General features: G+C 38.9%; 1 protein-coding gene across 1 annotated transcript; it reads right to left on the reverse strand.

The window, feature by feature from the left end:
* Positions 1-17001: 17001 nt before the first annotated feature.
* LOC110914260 lies at positions 17002-18217 on the reverse strand. Its single transcript, XM_022159061.1, has 3 exons — positions 17918-18217; positions 17737-17763; positions 17002-17649 (listed from the first exon to the last, which is right to left on the reverse strand). The coding sequence occupies exons 1-3, from the start codon at positions 18215-18217 to the stop codon at positions 17002-17004; spliced, it is 975 nt and encodes a 324-aa protein (XP_022014753.1).
* Positions 18218-18961: the final 744 nt, after the last annotated feature.

An 18961-nucleotide genomic window follows, 5' to 3' on the forward strand; every position in this document is an offset into this window, starting at 1 on the left:
TTGAGTGATGATATCGAAGAGTCTGATGACCAAGGTGTTGAGGCGGGTTCCGAAAGGGAAGGGAAGTTAGTTGTTCGTGACAAAAAGGATTCGGCCAGGAAGGTTGCTGCTACACCTGTTCAAGGTTCTTCGAGTATGGACGTTGAAGGGTTGAATCCTGATGCCGTTTATGTGCCAAGCTGGTCGGTGAAGGTTGATGATAGCTTTAAAGATGCTTCTGTCTGTGAAGAGGCCCTTAGTCATATTGCTCCTCCTTCGGTTCATAAGACTATCTCTGAGATGGACGATGATGTGATGCTATCCCGGATGATTCTTAGTACTTGCAACCTTGCAGCCATGCTTCCTCAGGGGGTTGCTCGTTTTCGCCAAAGGATGCGAGAGTATGAAGACTTTTCTAAAAAGAAAGATAAAATGAAGTCTTCAATGGCGTCAATGAGAAAGGAGATCAGCAGCTTTGCTGAGAAGGAGGAGGCTTGGTCTAAGAAGGTTGAAGGCTTATCCAGGCAGCATGAAATTGAAATGACTGACTTTAAGAAGAACTTCGAGGCTGATCGGTTGAAGCTAAAGGCGGACAGGGAGGCTTTGTCTGTTTCTCAGAAAGCCTTTGATGAGGAGAAAAAGAGTTTGAAGGCTTCAGTGTCTCGTGCCACTAGCGATAACCAGTGGTTGATTGAGCAGGGTTTTCAACAGGTTGTCACTTACCTACTTCACTCTACTGAGTTTAACTCTGCTCTTGGTGAAGTGTATACAAAATTGCTCAACTTGGGAAAACACCAAGGTCTTGTTGCTGGTTATAAACTGCATGAAGCTGGGCATGCTCTGGAAAAGTCTCCCTTATTTCGCCCGGATTCTTCTGATGTATTCAAGAGCTCAGTTGAACAAATGGAGAGGCTAACCTATCCCTATGTTCATCAGGTTTCCTCTTGCTTTGGTAAGCCTTTATCTGTTTTACAGGATATGAAACCTGAGGGTCTGAATGAAAAGGTGTGTGCTGAGGTTTTGGGCTCCCTCTCCAAGAAGAGATCTTATTCCGGAGATAGTGATGATACCCTTTCCAGTCTGCCTGATGCTTCAAAGGATGTTGGTTTAGAGACCTCCGCGGTTGGTGGTGGTGATGGCGCTAAGGCCAAGAAGTCTAAGAAAGCCAAGAAGTCCAAAGCTGAAGGTTCCAAGCCTTCTGCCATCTGACATTTATTCGTAGCTTTCTTAGCAAAACACTTTATGTCTGTAATGTTTTAAACAATATTAGGTTTTCAGGAACCCTTAAGGTTCCTGTTGGTGGTTTGTTGGGCCTGTATGGCCATTTGAACAATAGTTTCTCTTGCAAGTTACTAGAACTTGCTTTAACTCTTTTCTGAAGGTCTCTTATGACCTTCCTAGTTATGGTATGATGGTTATTATGTTACTTGTGTTATGTTTGTTTACTTGCTTTGCTTGATTTGTTCAGTAGGCTCTTAACCCTTCGAGCCTTTTGGTTAGCTACTTTTGGGTTGAAGCCTTCGACGTTTCGAGCTTATTATCTGGGTGGCTTGAAGCCTTGATAGCTTTTGGTTTGGTTTGCATGTTTTATTGGTGGGCCTGCTTATTTTCCCTTTGTCAATTATCATTTTTTCTTAGCCTTGTCTTTTGTTGAGTTTACTTTGTCTTTTGTTATTTACACTTTAAAGGGTTCAGTGCTGCAGACACTTAGCCTTATTGTTTATGAACAAGAAGACGTAGTATCTATCCTTTTCATTATTATTATTTTTTTTTGTGATTTACTTGATTTCGTAAGCCTATTTGTTGATTGCATTTCTAAGACTTAAGGAACGATTGGTGTAGGCTGTTCAAACCTGCCTATGAGACATTGTTATTTTCGCTTAATAAGTCTCATGGAGTTGTATTGATTTAGGAACTCACCCCTTATATAGGTTCATTCAACCCTTGAACCTATTGAGCGATATGGCCTGGGAGCTCATCCCCTTACATGGCCCTTGCCATGGAGTTTTTTGCTAGGTTCTCAACCTGATATTAGGATAGAAAGACAAGTTTGATAAATCAACTTCATTCATTCAAGCAGTACCTGCTTTTTATAAAAGGTTTTCATTTTGATACAAACCAAACTTTTTTGTCTAAACATAGAATTTTCTCAGGGTTTTTCCGTTCCAATGTCTTGGAAGCCTTTTGCCTTCTGAGTCTGCTAGCTTGTAGGATCCGCCCTTGTGTGCTTCGAAGATGGTATATGGACCTTCCCATTTTGGGCCCAGCTTCCCTTGATTTTCCTTTTTGCTAGCTTCGTTGTTTCTGAGGACTAGATCCCCTGGTTTGAATCGTTCATTCTTAACCTTCTTGTTGTAGTAGGCTTCCATCTTTTGTTTGTATTTGGCTTCTTGTATTGCCGCTTGATCTCGGGCTTCCTCTAGGAGTTGTAAATTCAACATGGTCTCTTGTTGATTTACTTCGGGATCCATGTTGACAATTCGTTGGGTTACAACTCCTATTTCAGCAGGGATTACGGCCTCGGATCCAAATACCAAGCTGTAAGGTGTTTTCTTGTGACTTGCTTTTTCGGTTGTTCTAATTGCCCATAAAACGCTAGGCAATTCTTTGAGCCAATTGCTTTCATATCTTCCCAATCTTGTTTTGATGCCTTCCACAATGCTTCTGTTGGTTCTTTCGACCTGGCCGTTTGACTGCGGGTAAGCCACAGAGCTAAAGATCTGGTTGATCCTGTATTCCTTGCACCAAAGGCTGAAAGGTTTCTCGGCAAATTGCTTTCCATTATCGGTGACAATTACCCCCGGCAACCCATAGCGGCAGATGATATTTTCCCAAACGAAGTCTATGACTTGTGTTCCTGTGATCTTGGCAAGGGGTTTAACCTCTGGCCACTTGCTGAAGTAGTCGATTGCTACCAATAAGAACTTTACTCCCCCTTTGCTTGGAGGGAATGGCCCAACAATGTCCATTCCCCATTTATGGAATGGCCATGCCGAGGTTATTGGAACAAGGTCATGTTTGGGACTTCTTGGAATTGGGGCATGAATTTGACAGGCATCACATTTCTTCAATTGTTCAACGGTGTCACGATGCATCGACGGCCAGAAATATCCAAGGTTCATGAGCTTTGCAACCACCGACCTAGCTCCAAAATGAGCTCCACATATTCCTTCATGTACTTCCTTAATCAAATACTTGCTTTGTTCGGGACCCACACATCTTAGCAAGGGTGCAAGGTAACCTTTTTTGTAGAGGGTTTCTCCTTGCAACACATATTGTCTTGCTTTGATTTTAACCCTTTCGGCTTCTATTTGATCATTGGGTAGTTCATTATCTTGGAGGAATTTTTTGATGGGAGTCATCCAATTTGGATCTTCCTCGGTGACTACATCTTGTACTTCCAATTCATCAATCGATGGGGCCTTCAACACTTCAACCAACACCTTTTTCGTGAGGTGGGCGAATGTGAGGGATGCCAATTTGCTCAAGGCATCGGCCTTTTTGTTTTGGGACCTTGGAATTTGTTTAATGCTGCATGTTTGGAAGGTGTTCATTAACTCCTTGGACTTCTCTTTGTATCTTCTCATGTTGGGTTCTTTAGCGATATAGCTGTCGTTAACTTGGCTTGAGACTAGTAATGAATCTGTGAACACTTCAAGCTTCCGGACTTTCATTTCTTTGGCCAGTCTTAAACCAGGGATCAATGCCTCATATTCAGCCTCGTTATTGATGGTCTGAAAATTAAAACGGAGAGCATATGTGAATTCTAGCCCTTTGGGGTTGATTAGAACTAAACCAGCTCCTGACCCTTCAACGCTTGAAGCCCCATCAGTGAATAATTTCTAGGCTTCAGGGTTGGAGGGTTCAGTGGTTGTGGTGTTTACTTCATCAATTGTTTGGCTTGGGACTTCAACCAGGAAGTCAGCCAGAACCTGAGCTTTAATGGCTTTTCGTGGGACATAGGTGATGTTATGTTCACCTAGTTCCACTGCCCATTTTGCTAGCCTTCCCGAGTTCTCAGGTTTTTCAAGCACATTCTTGACAGGTTGATCAGTGACCACTTATATAGGATGTGCTTGGAAGTATCTCCTAAGCCTTCTAGCTGTTTGAACCAGAGCTAGGGCAAGTTTTTCGAGGGGAGGGTATTTGGTTTCAACTAATTTTAGAGTTTTGCTGAAAAAATAAACGGGTACCTGAGCCTTGTCTCTTTCAATGGTGAGAACTGCACTGATGGCTTCGTCGGCAATTGAAAGGTACACCGATATTACCTCCCCAGTTTCTGGTGCTGCAATATCTGGTAGGGAAGCTAAGTGCTGCTTCATTTGATTGAAAGCTTCTTCAGCTTCATCGGTCCATTTGAAATCCTTCTTGTCTGAGCAGTTCTTGAGCGTTTTGTAGAAGGGTAGAGATCTTTTGGCCAATTTTGAGGTAAAACGCTTCAAGGCTGCAAGCTTCCCATTTAAGCTTTCAACCTCCTTCTTGGTTCTTGGTGGTTTAGCTTCGAGGACGGCTTTTACTTTGTTAGGGTTGGCCTTGATGCTTTGCTTTCCGACGATGTAACCCAAGAATTTTCCTTCCTCGAATCCGAACGAGCATTTCTCCGGATTGAGCTTCATGTTGACCTTTCTGAGGTTCTTGAAAGTTTCTTGAATATCGTCAAGCATTTGGTGTTCCGTTTTGCTTTTAATCACCAAGTCATCAACGTACGCCTCCATGTTTTTGCCAATTTGGTTTTCGAAGGCCTTGTCAACGAGTCGCTGATAGGTGGCACCTGCATTTTTTAGGCCAAAAGGCATCTTTTGATAACAAAAGATACCTTTGTCCGTGTGAAAAGCTGTCTTTTCTTCATCCTCTTTCTTCATGAGGATTTGGTGATAACCTTTGTATGCATCAAGAAAGCATTTAAACGAATATCCTGTGAGGGAATCGACTTTGAGATCGATTTCCGGCAGTGGGTAACAATCTTTGGGACAAGCTTTGTTAAGATCTTTAAAATCTATGCACATTCTCCAAGAGTTGTCGGGTTTCTTGACCATGACCGGGTTTGCAACCCATGATTGGTACTTGACTTCTCGGAGAATGCCGGCCGACACAAGTTTTTCAACCTCTTGGCAAGCTGCCAGGCTTCTTTCGGGTGCCAGGCTTCTTTTATTTTGGACCACCGGTTTGACATCCGGTGGTATTCTTAACTCGTGTTCGGCAATGTTCCGGGGGATCCCAGTCATGTCTTCAAGACACCAAGCGAATACATCACTGTGATGTTTTAGCAGCTTTTCAAGGTATGAAAGGGTCTCCTGGGAAAGGTTTGGGTTGACCCTTATTCGTTGCTCAGGGTATTTAGGGTTTATGACCAACCCTTGCCTGTCTTCTTCACTGTTTGAGCTTTCACCCTCAATCATGTAAGCTTCCTGCGAGGGTTGAAGGGTTGCTATCCCTCTTTCAGTAGGGAATTTGACTGTGCCATGGCCAACAGACACTGCCATGTAAAATGCACATTGTCCGGGCCTCCCTATGATTACGTCATAACTTGAGGGGATGTTGATAACCACAAAGGTTAAGGATCGGGTTCTCTCTTTTGATCCTTCACTGAAACGAACATCAAGGGTTAGCTGCCCCAGAGGCTTGAGGGTTATATCGGCGATACCTTTTATGGAGGTTCCGGAAGGTTGAAGCCTTGAACGTTCTTCATTGCTTAAACGGTTGAAGAACTTTTCGAACATGATTTCAGTGGCTGCCCCAGTATCTATGTATGCTTTACATGTTTGTAGTGTTCCCACGGTGGCTTCTACCACAAGGGGACTGGGAAGTGGATCCTTCCTCGTTGGGGGGAAGCAGACACACTGAAGCTCCCAGGCTTCCAACCGCTGCTTCTTGTGAGGAACCTTTTCATCAGAGTATACCATATTGACTTCCTTTCCCTTGCCTTCAGCCATCTTGTCTCGAACTCCTTTTACCAAATGGGCGAGTTCTCCTGACTTAACAGCCTCTTCAATTCTCTTTTTTAGTTGGAAGCAATCGTTGGTGTGATGTCCCTTTTCTTCATGAAACTCACAGAATTGCGTGGAGTTCTCATTTTTTCTGCTTTTGGGGAGAGGCCTGGGAGGTCTAAAGTTTTGTTTGACTTCTTCTGTTGCCAGGATTTCTTGAGGGGTTTTGGTGAGGGGAGTGAAACTCATGCCTTTGTCTCTGCTTGAAGGGTTCCGACCTTCAGCCCTTCGAGAGTCTGAACCCTTTGGGCGCCTGTCATAGGAGTTGAAGTTTCCCCTCTTTCTGGCTGGACTATTGCTTCGCCAGCCAGACCCTCTTTTCCTTTGTTCCTTGATGTCTACAGCTTCCTCTCCCCGAATGTGGGCTTCGGCCCTTTCAAGGGCTTCTTCCAAGGTTTTGGGCAGAGATTTGTTGAAATCTCGTGTGAGGTATTTAGAGGTTATGGCATTCATAAAGGCAGCCACTCTCATTTTGTCGTCAGCCCCTACATAGGTCAGACCTTCCTTCTTGTATCGTTCAATGAATGCTCGAAGACTTTCATCATCACGTTGTTTTATCTGGAAGATTACTGTTGCGTCCTTGACATATCGCCTTTGTTGGGAGAAGTTTGCCAGAAAACCCCTGCTGAGATCGTCAAAGCTTCGAATGCTTTGAGCAGGTAGGTCGTTGAACCAGATTCTGGCGGATCCAACAAGAGTCTGCATGAACATTAGGCAACATTCAGCATTTGACCATTTTTCTATTCGAGCAGCACCAGTGAAGATCTGGAGGTGGTCCTCGGGATCTTCAGTCCCATCATACGTTCTGATGTGGGTTGGCATCTTGATTTTTGATTGAAAATCATAATCGGCTATCTGCCTTGAGAAGCATGAAAGGTTGCTTGGCTTATAGGGTTTAGCCAAGTCCTCTTCAGGCCTTGTATCCACATTGTTACTATTGCCATGATTCCCCTGAGTGGCTAGTACTTGATTAATGAAGTGTTGCCACGGGAAGTTGGCCATCATCTGGGTCATCATATCGGGCATGAGGTGGAAGCCTTGAAGGCTTTCTGGACCAACTGAGCAGTTTATTGCAAGAGGGGTGCTAGTAACAGCACTTCGTGCTAAAGGGAGCACGGACAGAGCCTGCTCCCATGTGGTTGTTACAGAAGCTGGATAGCTTGTCACTGGGGACTGTAGGAGCTGGTCAAGTGTTAGCTCATGTCCCAGAGGAGCACCACTAGTAATTGGTTGGGAAGAGAGGATAGGATGAACCGTAGGATTTGTCATAGTGGATAGATAAGGGTGAGGGTTTGAAGGGTTGCTGGGACCAGCCTCACTTCTTGTGGTAAAAGGTGGTAGGGGTGGTCCGGGAGACAGCGTTGGCTCAGGTTCGTCATAATCTAAACGAATCCTTATGCCCTTTTCCCTTTCTTTACTCACATGTTGGTTAAGAAGTGACCTTAACTCAAGGAAATTATTAGCGACCCCCTCGGGGGTAAGTTCAACACGCGCCGGGGTGTCAGATACACCGACATTGGGGGATGGAGCCCCGGATCTGGATGGGGTTGGTGTGTTGAAGGTAAGGAACTCGGGTGTGCTCCCTGGAGTCGAGAAAGGTGTTGTTATAGTCGTATGAGCTTGGCCACCACCCGGGGTGGAAGTGTTAGGGATCTGGTTCACTTCTCCCGGAGATCCACTTTCTGACATGGTGACTTTGAGTGAAGAGAGCTACACTACTAGGTCTTTTTTGAGAAGAAATAGCGGCGTAGCCCCACGGTGGGCGCCAACTTGTTGATGCAACAAACACGAGACCAAAGATGGTAGCTGAGTCGGTTAGGCAAAAAGGTTGAAGGGTTTAACCTTGCCTAACGCAGGTCGCGGGGTCCCCCCACGTTTGCAAAACGTGGAAGGAGGTTCACTAGTATGTAATTGTTGTTTGCTGAGAGTTCTTTCTCCGAGACGTGCTCGAATCCAGAAGTGAAAGCAAACAGAATGTGTGTGGTGGATGTGATAAGAAGTAACTTGAGAGTGAGCAAGTACTCCACGAATGACCAGAAATGAGGGAATCTCAACTGATCGAAGAATGTCTTTTAGGGTGAATGAGCTGTCTTCTTATAGGGGAAGACATCTCCTCAAATGGTATGTACAAGACTAGTAGAACCTGTTTGCAGTGGAGGGTTTCCCCTTTTGGGGTTGAAGGCTTTTATCCCCTGGATAATAGCATGTATTGTTCAGACCTGCTTTGCTTTTGCGAGCGTGGGTTGGTGAAGTGAGCTCGGATGTGATTGATTACTGTTCCCTCCTCGCTTTTCCCATTTCACAGCTTTTCAACCATTGAACCGTTTAACCCTTTAAGCACTTGCATCCCATCCAAGACGAACCGGCGCCACCCGTATTCGCTCTTCACCTGGATGCCGCAGAAAATAATTGGGAGAGTGAGAGTCGAACCTGGGTCACAAGGAACACCAATTTTTTCCCAACCACTCTACCACTACCTCATTGGTGGAATACAACCATTTACAAGTCATTAAGAGGATTAGGTGAAACAACCTTATTACTTAGGGGCTGTTTGGCAACTTCTGAATGGTTAATTGCTGAACCAATAAGTGGTCTGAACCATTAAGTGCTGAACCAGTAAAAGGTCTGAACCATTAAGAGCCAGTATAATGCTTAACTGTCCAGAGGCATATGCCTGACCAATTAAGATTAGAGGTCTTAACCATTCAGACTCGGTATAAATGCTTAACCATTCAGATGCAAATGTCTGAATCATTCAGGCTGACGAAACAAACAGTCTAAACCATTAAATGCTAAACTAATAAGAGGTCTGAACTATTAAGAGACTCGTTAAGAGGTAAACGAACAACCCCTTATTTTTTTTAACTTTAGCAAATGTATGATGTATAGACACAAGGTTGTTCTTCATACACATATGATACATCTAATCTATTGCAAAGGTGTGTCCAATTATACAAGTATGATATACAGATCCACATTCGTTTCCATCAATTCTTATTGATTACTTTTTTAGTTTTAGCACCCAGTAAAAAAGTTTTTGCTACTTTTCTATAGATAAAAAGAATTGATGTTACTATTAAACTAGTATTACGGTGGGGGTAGAAAACCATGAAAAAACTAATATGATGAATGTGTTCTTTATGTTAAATGCATAAAGTTATGAATTTATGCGAGAGATTACACATATGCTAAAAAACTAAGATTACACACATTGTGGATCTACAAATATATAGATCTTCATACACACATAGTTTTAAGAACTTAAAGAACTCGGCTTTCCGGTGCGAGTTTTGCCCCAATTTTTTTACACCTTAGATAAAAATGATTAAAAAGACTGTTGTAAAAAAGTTATTTTTCTTTTCGAAATGGTGTTTTTCGGCCACTTGCAATAGTTGTAAAAATGTGATGACATAAGCATGACATCACATTTTCAGCATTTACGGTTGCCATAAATGAAAAAAAAAACTTGTTATTTTTGGAAAAGTTGATTTTTTAGGATTCTATATATATATATATATATATATATTTTTTTTTGAAAAAAACCTTTCGTAAGGCTAAGTTCTCTAAGTTCTCACAACTCGTATAAGTTTTCACAACTGGTATAAGTTTTCATTATATATATAGAGTTAATTGCCAAAATAGTCCCTGTGGTTTGGGTTGTTTTGCCAGTATAGTCCAAAGGTTTTATTTTTAACATCTGGATACAAAAAGGTTTCATCGTTACCATTTTGGTCCAACTGACTTAACTCCATCCATGCTCCTCAGTTAGTCAAGGGGTATTTTTGTCATTTCATGTATTCTGAATTATATTAAAGATTATAAAAGGAGAACAAAAACTGTTGTGAGGGAGGATCAAACCTGGGTCTCTGGCCGGTTCACTAACAAACGCACAAGACAGTAGCCAGTGAGCCATGCTCACATTTGTGCAAGAAATGGATCTTTATTGATTTTATTCTTTGATTCAGTTGTTCACCTACACCTCAAAACAGACGACCAAAGAAACCTTAATCTTCAAGTTTGGGCTTTTGATCTGCACGTGTTCAAAGTTTAACAAGAATCGGTTCGATACTGAAATCAAAGTTAATGTCGATATTTTGTTTCTATAATTCGAATCATTGAGGCAATAATATGTTGTTAATCAGTTTCGGTTATGATCGAACAACGTTAGAGACAATCATCTTACATTTATTGGGAATGATTTGGTCAGTTTTAAACGACACAAGGTCGCCGGACGTCACCGGAAAACGACCGCAGACTGAAACGGAAAACAACAGTGTCGATTAATACTAGGCGGACTATAGGGTTTGAATTAAAACGAAAGATTAGGTATTAACATAGTGCAGATCAAAAGCCCCATGGTTAATCTGTATTAACATGGTGCAATCATGATTAATTTTGAACTTGAACGATTAGGGTTTCTTTGGTCATCTGTTTTCAGGCGTAGGTGATGAACTGAATCAAAGAATAAAATCAATAAAGATCCATTTCTTGCACAAATGTGAGCATGGCTCATTGGCTACTGTCTTGTGCGTTTGTTAGTGAACCGGCCAGAGGCCCAGGTTCGATCCTCCCTCACAACAGTTTTTATTCTCTTTTTATAATTTTTAATATAATTCAGAATACATGAAATGAAAAAAATACCCCTTGACTAACTGAGAAGCATGGATGGAGTTAAGTCAGTTGGACCAAAATGGTAATGATGAAACCTTTTTGGATCCAGATGTTAAAAATGAAACCTTTGGACTATACTGGCAAAGCAGCCCAAACCACAGGGACTATTTTGACAATTAACTCATATATATATATATATATATATAGGTTCATTTTAAAATAACGTTTTGGAATAGCAAAAAGAAAACTAACTCATTAATTTAACTCCTTAAATTTTTATAAACGGTCTGCATAATTTCAATTTTTTTACCTTTAATATAATATACAAATGTGGATGTTATGTCCATATGTTTTTCTTTTAATGTTTAAACTTTTTTCCTACGCATATGCTAGATTATATGTAGTAATTACATACAATGAGCGATTGTATACATATATGTAACTCCTTTATGTTTACATATATGTACCTCAAATTTATTTTTGGAAAAATTACAAGTTTTGTTCTTTATCTTTATACCACTTTTCAGACAGTGTCCTTTTTAACGAATGTTGACAGGCGGTGTCTTTACTAGGTAATTTGTTGCAAGTTTAATCCTTTACACCCAACACAGTTAAAACCCCCTGTTAATTGTTGGGTGTAAAGAACTAAACTTGCAACAAAATACCTAGTAAAAGGACTAAATTTGCAACAAAATACCTAGTAAAGGACACCGCCTGTCAACAATTAACAGGGTTTTTTTTATAGGGATGGGATTGGTACAGTACCCGTACCTATACCCGTACCAGTACCGAAAATACCGGTACCGAATTTGAACAAAACTAGGTACCAAATACCGTACCAAATATATAGGTACGGTACGGGTATGAGTACGGGTACTGGTACGGGTATTTTCGGTACAGTACCCGCTTGGTACCATTTTGTTTTTATTTACTTTTTGAGCATTTGTACAAGTACTAAATAGGTAAAACTGACATGAGTACCAATATTGTACGAGTATCAAATAGGTAAAATTGGTACGAGTACCAATACGATACGGGTACCATATAGGTAAAATCAATACGAGTACACTATAAATACCATAATATGAAATAAAATATAATACAAAAAAACTTTTAAAGGTGTACATAGAATTTGGTACTAGTACCCGTTTTTACCCGTACCCGTACCAATACCGAAAGTACCGAATACCAAAACCAATAAAACTGGGTACCGATACATGTACCAAATACCTAAAATCGGTACGGGTACAGGTACGGGTACGGGTACGGTACGGGTACGAGTACGGGTATTTGGGAAAAAAAGCCCATCCCTAGTTTTTTAACTGGGTTGGGTGTAAAGGACTAAACTTGCAACAAAATACCTAGTAAAGGACACCGCCTGTCAACATTCGTTAAAAAGGACACCGCCTGAAAAGTGGTATAAAGATAAAGGACAAAACTTGTAATTTTTCCTTTATTTTTTGTTCTTTGCTCATACACTATACTTGCATATATGTTGATTCGGTATGTTTTTCGTGTACCTCGCTTAAAAAATATGACCATACGTTGAATCGCTACAAGGCAAACAAAACAAAACTTAACATATGATTATAGAATGTTTGAACATACTTTGAACAGTTGAACCCACCTGTTTTTCTTCAGGTTTTTATTTTTGTGGATTGTATTGGTAAGTTTCTTGAACAATTGATGTTGTACCCAAATTGTAGATGATTGATTGATGAAAGTTGAAAGCCACATAAGCCTTTGAAGGAGGAAGTTGATAAACTGAAGAAGAAAAAGTCTATGGAATTAAAGAACTTGATTTGTTGAAGCTTAAAGAACCGATAAAAATGTAATATGGGGAACAGATTTTGCAATTGATTCTTGTTTTGATGTTAATCCCATAGAACCAAAAATAGGAGGACAAAATCAAGAAAGAGATAACTAGTTTTGATGTTAATCCTATAAAACGAAAAATAGGAAGACAGAATCAAGAAAGAGATAACTAGCATTCAGTAAGGGGCTGTTTGTTTACCTCTTAATAAGACTCTTAGTGATTCAGACCTTTTACTGGTTCAACATTTAAGGGGCTGTTTGTTTACCTCTTAATAAGACTCTTAATGATTCAGACCTCTTACTGGTTCAACATTTAATAATTCAGACTGTTTGTTTTGCAAGCAGATGTCTGAATAGTTCAAACATTTGCCTCTGAATGGTTAACTATTATACAAAGTCTGAATAATTAAGACATCTAATCTTAATTGGTCAGGCATTTGCCTCTGAATGGTTAAACATTATACTGGCTCTTAATGGTTCAAACCTCTTACTGGTTCAGGACTTAATGGTTCATTCCTCTTACTGATTCCACACTTAACCATTCAGAAGTTGCCAAACAACCCATAATTTTTTTTGAATTGCAATGTTTACACCCCTTAAATTACACCAAATAAATCCTAAACTACTACTTGCTTAGGATTGAACCTAAGACCTCCTTTCTAAGAGACATATGTCTCTACCAAGTGGGCTAGCCCCACATTGGCTCCCATTTACTAACTAGGTATATAAAACAAATTATGTTTTCTTTAACCTTTCAAAAAAAATTATCTAGGATTTTCTCATGATTTTATATATTAAGAAAACTTTTGTCGATTAGTCACATAATTTGTTTGATATACCTTGCCACTAAATGCTAGTTATCTATTTTCTTCATTCTTTTATGCTATTTTTGGTTTTTTAGGATTAACAACAGAAGTATATATACATATAAGGGAATGTTCATTTGAGAAGAAATTTAATGTAAGAAGAAAAAGAAGAAAGGGTGTAATGGTAAAACATTAAATACTTTGTAACTCCTGCCATTAATTATTTTATCTCTCATTAATAAAGTAAAAAACATTTTATCCTACACATTTCAAAATTTATCGTACATATATCTTACACTTGCCGAAATTTACCCTTCGCATGTCTAAATTTATCATACACATTTAAGAATTTATCCTACACATACCAAAATTTATCCTACACATGTCAAAAATTGTCTTTCACCCTAAATTATTTTATCTTGAAAGAGTATATTTAAAAGTGAGTTACAAATTTAATTAGTTAGCTAATTAATTACAATTAGAAATTTACCTATATTTCCTTATTAATAACATTAAATACACATATTAAATTAAGTAAAATAGAACATTTCTATTGGTTTAAAACTTATTCTTTTTATTCTTACAAAAATTTTATTCTCATTTGAACCTTTCACTAACTAACTAAGTATATATATATATATATATATATATATATATATATATATATATATATATATATATATATTTATATATTCCTACGGAAAGTGTGTTTTTCTTAGAAAGTCTAGGAAGCGATCTGGTCCATCAGATTGGTGTGTTTAAGGGTTGAGATTAAATCAATGGCAATCTTGTAATATTTAACTATATTTAATAGATTGTTTTAAATGATCAGGGGTAAAATCGTCATAACATTGTTTTAAACCAATCAAAAATAACCGTCAACATATCACATCTCCTTATTATACGCGAATTTCCCTCTCTCTCACTTTCTCTCTCTAAACCCACAACGAAATCACTCAAAAATCATACCAAAAATACCTAAAATCATGGATGAAGATAAGAGATTTTCAAACTTAGCTTGCAGTAATTGAGCAGCCCGCACAGACGACTCAGGTTGAAGTAATGGAGCAGCCCGCACCCGTCGTCACACCGATCTCCCAAAAAACACAGGAGGAATATGAATATACGATTAGACGTGGGCAGCTTATACACGAGTTGGACCGTGGAAACCGGAAAGTAAGACCGCAAAGACATACAGAGTTGACCGATGCTCTAAGGTCTCCATACGTGAAGCGGGCAGTAGAGATTAAGGCAAAGCTTGAAAACGCTGAGGTCTCAGTCAGCTCATACATGTTTTCAGCCTGGGGTTCAATGTGGTATGTTATAAAAATGCCATTTATAATACGAATGTTTCTACAAAATATTTTCACACAATATTTGAAACTGATTCTGATGAATATATTATAACACATTTATTAAAACACATTTGTATACATTAGGGATGTTGTGTTTAGAACTAAGAGAGGAGTGCCGGTTATGAGATCTCCGCTCGAATCATTATTGCCGGGATTCGAAGTGCACATATTGGTAATAAGCGCATGGGCGGATTTGTTGAATTATGAAGAAAAATTCAAGCAAAAGGGGAGCATCGCACGCCTGTTCTGTTCAGTAAATATGTTGGTGAGGCTGATCATAATGAAATTGAAATTTAAGTTTAAAACTTTAGTAATATTGTTTAACGCAATCACTTTAAAATGCAGAATGAAGAAGACTACATAAAAAATGCAAAATCGAGGGCAAAAACATTCGCAGACAACATGGAACCGGTTTTAGTTTCTGCTGATGTGAAAAAGATACCTGACCAGTCGCTCATCTTTGTACCAGTGTTACACGACGCTCATTTCTATTGTGTATGTTTTAATTTAAGGGACATGAAGGTAGAGGTTTTGGACAACAGCGCTAAGGATATCTCAATGCAAGCCAAATACAAAAAACAGCCGGAAAAATTGGTACGCCCCTCTATATATAAACTACAAACGTCCTTTGTTATAGAAATGCATGCCATTTGATTACACCTTTGTTATAACACAAATAACAAACTGCAAAATGTTTAAAATAGTTCATAAAGATATATAAAGTTTGGTGTTAAAACACAATTGATACTGAATGATATTAACTTAAAACACACTTCATCAGAATTATAAAGTTTTATGTTAACACACAATTGATAAGGAATGATACGTTATCAGCACTATTAATACTTTAAAACACAGTGTAATGTGACAAAACATAATAACAAATAATATTAACTTAAAACACACTACATCAGAATTTTAAAATTTGATGTTAAAACACATTGATACTGAATGCTACGTTGTCAGCACTATTAGTACTTTAAAACACAGTGTAATGTGCCACTACCTAATAACGGTATTATGAACTTAAAACACACTGAGTCAGAAATTTAAATTAATCCCTTTGTTAATTACGTTGTGCATTTACATGAATTTAGTTTAAAACACAATCTGATTAAATTGTTTATCATGCAGCGTGATGCTTTATCAGTGTACTTGGAAAAAAATGGGCATCCAGCGGGCGGGGTGATCGGTAAAGTTGAGCCGGTACGATTGGAGATGCCATGGCGTACAAAAAATAATGTAATCGATTGTGGCGTTTTCCTGACGCGCCATATGGAAACATACAAGGGTGTAGCTGGAAAAGGTTGGGAATGCGGATTCTCAAACGAGTGCACTGATGCGGGTGAGATTTCATACAAGCAGCGCAAAGAAATTGATGATCTCAGGCATAAGTACATTACGAAGATGCTCCTAAGTGAAGCAAATGAGTACAGAGGTTTTGTTAAAGTTGAGGTTGCTAGATATAACAAGTTGTCGGCCGATGAAAAAAAGAGGCTAGAAGCAAAAGCCTATGACGAAATCCTTGAAAGATTGGATAAGTAACTTAAAATGGGATGTTCTCGTAAAACACTTCATTGGCGGTGGTTTGTTGAAGTAATGTGGGATGTTCTAAAAAAACAGTTTTAACATTTTGTTCAGTTATCTTTTGGAATTTAAAAAAGTATAACAGTTTAAACCTCTTTAACATTGTGAATTTATGTCGATAATGTTACTTTGTTTCGATCTACATAAGACATACAGTTGTATGACCTCTTAAAACACAGCCTATATACATCATGCAAATACTGTGATCTGGTAACCAGCCTATCTATTTCATCAAGTCTCTATACTTTAAACAAAGTAAAACACTTTAATAGCTTTACAAAATAAACTGTATACCAAAACCTGCATGCTAATAAAGTAATAACCATGGGATAAAACAAAATAATGAACAATAAAACACACCATTCAATGAAAGTATAAAAAACATTGACTTCAGCTTCGAATATCTGTTAAAACACATTACATATAACAGGCTGATGGATTCTTAGGAACTTAAAACACATTTTAATCTTTAAACACAGTAACTGTTAAAACACATTACATATAACAGGCTGATGGTTTCTCTGGAACACAGTTAATACTTTAAACACAGTTGAAATACTGTGATCTGGAAACCAGCCTATCTATTTCATCAACACTTTATAGTTTAAACACAGTTAAAACACTTTTTTTACAAATTAAACTATATGCCAAAACCACGAACAAATCAAGCATCCTATAAAACACAGGAGGCTATTTAAAAAAACAAACTTAACACTAAAACACAAAGCAACAATAACATAAAATGTCGAATCCAACAAGTCTTAAAATCAACAAAAACAAATCCAAAACAAACATACGAGAAAAATAAAACAGAAAATTGAATAGTTCAGCAACAGCCTTAAAAATTTGATAAAAAATATCCTACTCTGCCATGTCCTCATCATCCATATCTGCATCGTTTCCAGATGTGTAAAACACATCATCGGCATCATTCGATCCAGGACCATCACCTTCAACAACTGTAGCAGCATCTCCTTCGTGAATTGTATCTTCGTTACCTTCAGCATTCCGCGAAGCACCTGCCTCAGGCACAACCACGGTGTATTTCCAACACGTTACTCTGTTATGACCGTATTTTTTACATAATGAACATTGACGACGTTTACTTCCAGACTGACTTATGGCTCGCTCCTTTTGAGATTTAAGGCGTTTATGAGAACCGCAACCCTTGAATCTGGTACCAACTGGAACACGGATAGTGGCCGTGCTCTCTGGAGCAACTCCTAGCAGTTCAGCAAATCGATTACGTCGTGTCTTGGGAGGTGCATTTATTTGTGCTTCATCAGCGACTGACATAAACTGCTTGATATGATCACGAAAATCAGACAACTTATCAAATTTTGAAATCAACTTGTTCACAACATACTCAGTTGCGTGACTAATCTCACAAACACAACAGTTAACCTCCTCACTACGATTTGGATCTCCGCCATCCGTAAGAATGGACCCGGGGGAACTATTTGGAACAGCTTCACGCGTCCAACGCCTCAATATATATTGTTTCGGAAACTACCTTACATCAAGAATCCGTAACACGCAAAAAATGTGACTGCACAACAATCCAAACTGCTCAAACCTGTTGTAGATACACTTAACAGTAACATCCTCCTCGCGTATCATAACCTGTAACATTTAATATCCATAAAACACAGTTCATATAAAAAAATGGATAATTAAAAAAAATAATGTATACATAAAATAAAACAAAATGTCACCTCGAAGAAGGAAGAACATGGCTGATCGAGATCCTTTATAAAAACTTAATGAAATCACCGACGTGATCTAATCTGACACTAGTACAACGATGAATAGCATGTTGAATCTCGAGTTGAACATCCAAAAATATAGTTCTGGTATATATCTGAGCTGCTTGCTTCTCGAGAACAAAATCACTCCACTCTCCAGGGTTGGTGTATCGAGTGTCATGATCGTTTTTTCGATGCTCGTGCCTTTGCGCTTCAATGGCCTTGTCGAAGTGGCTAAGAAATTCAACCAACGTGCACTTTGGATTGCTAATCTTGCCAAAAAAGTGATTCTCGCTTTCGGACCTAGATGATGTCCGCATAAGACCAGACATTTGTTCTTCGCGATAGTAAGCTGGAATCCATGATTCACGTAGCCCGTATATATACGTCAGCTATTCGTGGTCGGTTAAACCGAAATCATTTAAAATAGCTGCCCATTCAGCCTCAAACGCTTCGGGCAATAGAGAATCAGTCCAAACAACTGCAGACAATCTTTTCCTGAAATCTGTATTTGAACACAGGGCAGCCCCGACCTAAGGGAACATTTTAGCATATATGACAAAAAAAATATTAAAACACATTAAAAAACAGACATGTAAAAAAAGAAAACCCTGTCATATAAAAAATAGACCTTTGTAGTGAGTTTATCCATGATATGCCACATACATAACCGATGCCTCGACTCAGGCCAAACATCCGCTATAGCCCTTTTCATCGCAGGGTCTTGGTCAGTAACGATTATGGGAGGCGCGTACCCATATGCGTTCTTGATCGCCCTAAGTAACCAGCTATACGTCTCTGCCGTTTCAGAACCGAGAATTGCAGCACCAAGTGTCACGTTCCTATTATGATTATCAATCCTAGTGAAAGGGACAAACATCATGTTATACCTGAAAAAAACACACAATCAGCGATGACAATAGATCATAATGTATTTATAACACAGTAGGTTTTAAAACACATTGAATATATAAAAAATTAAACTCATCGTTACTTGTTACGCTTGTAGGTAGCATCAAATGATATAACGTCCCCAAACATATAATAATTCCTCTTCATATCCTCGTCGGCCCAAA

The sequence above is a fragment of the Helianthus annuus genome, chromosome 12 (assembly GCF_002127325.2).
Source record: "Helianthus annuus cultivar XRQ/B chromosome 12, HanXRQr2.0-SUNRISE, whole genome shotgun sequence".
NCBI lineage: Eukaryota > Viridiplantae > Streptophyta > Magnoliopsida > Asterales > Asteraceae > Helianthus > Helianthus annuus.

Bases quoted from the DNA above. Each gene is read 5' to 3' on its own strand.
- LOC110914260 (XM_022159061.1), bottom strand. From the start codon at position 18,217: ATGTCTGGTCTTATGCGGACATCATCTAGGTCCGAAAGCGAGAATCAC. The intron at 17,764-17,917 runs GTCGGTGATTTC...TAAATGTTACAG, and splicing joins CTAGTGTCAGATTAGATCAC to GTTATGATACGCGAGGAGGA. The intron at 17,650-17,736 runs GTTAAGTGTATC...GATGTAAGGTAG, and splicing joins TACGCGAGGAGGATGTTACT to TTTCCGAAACAATATATATT.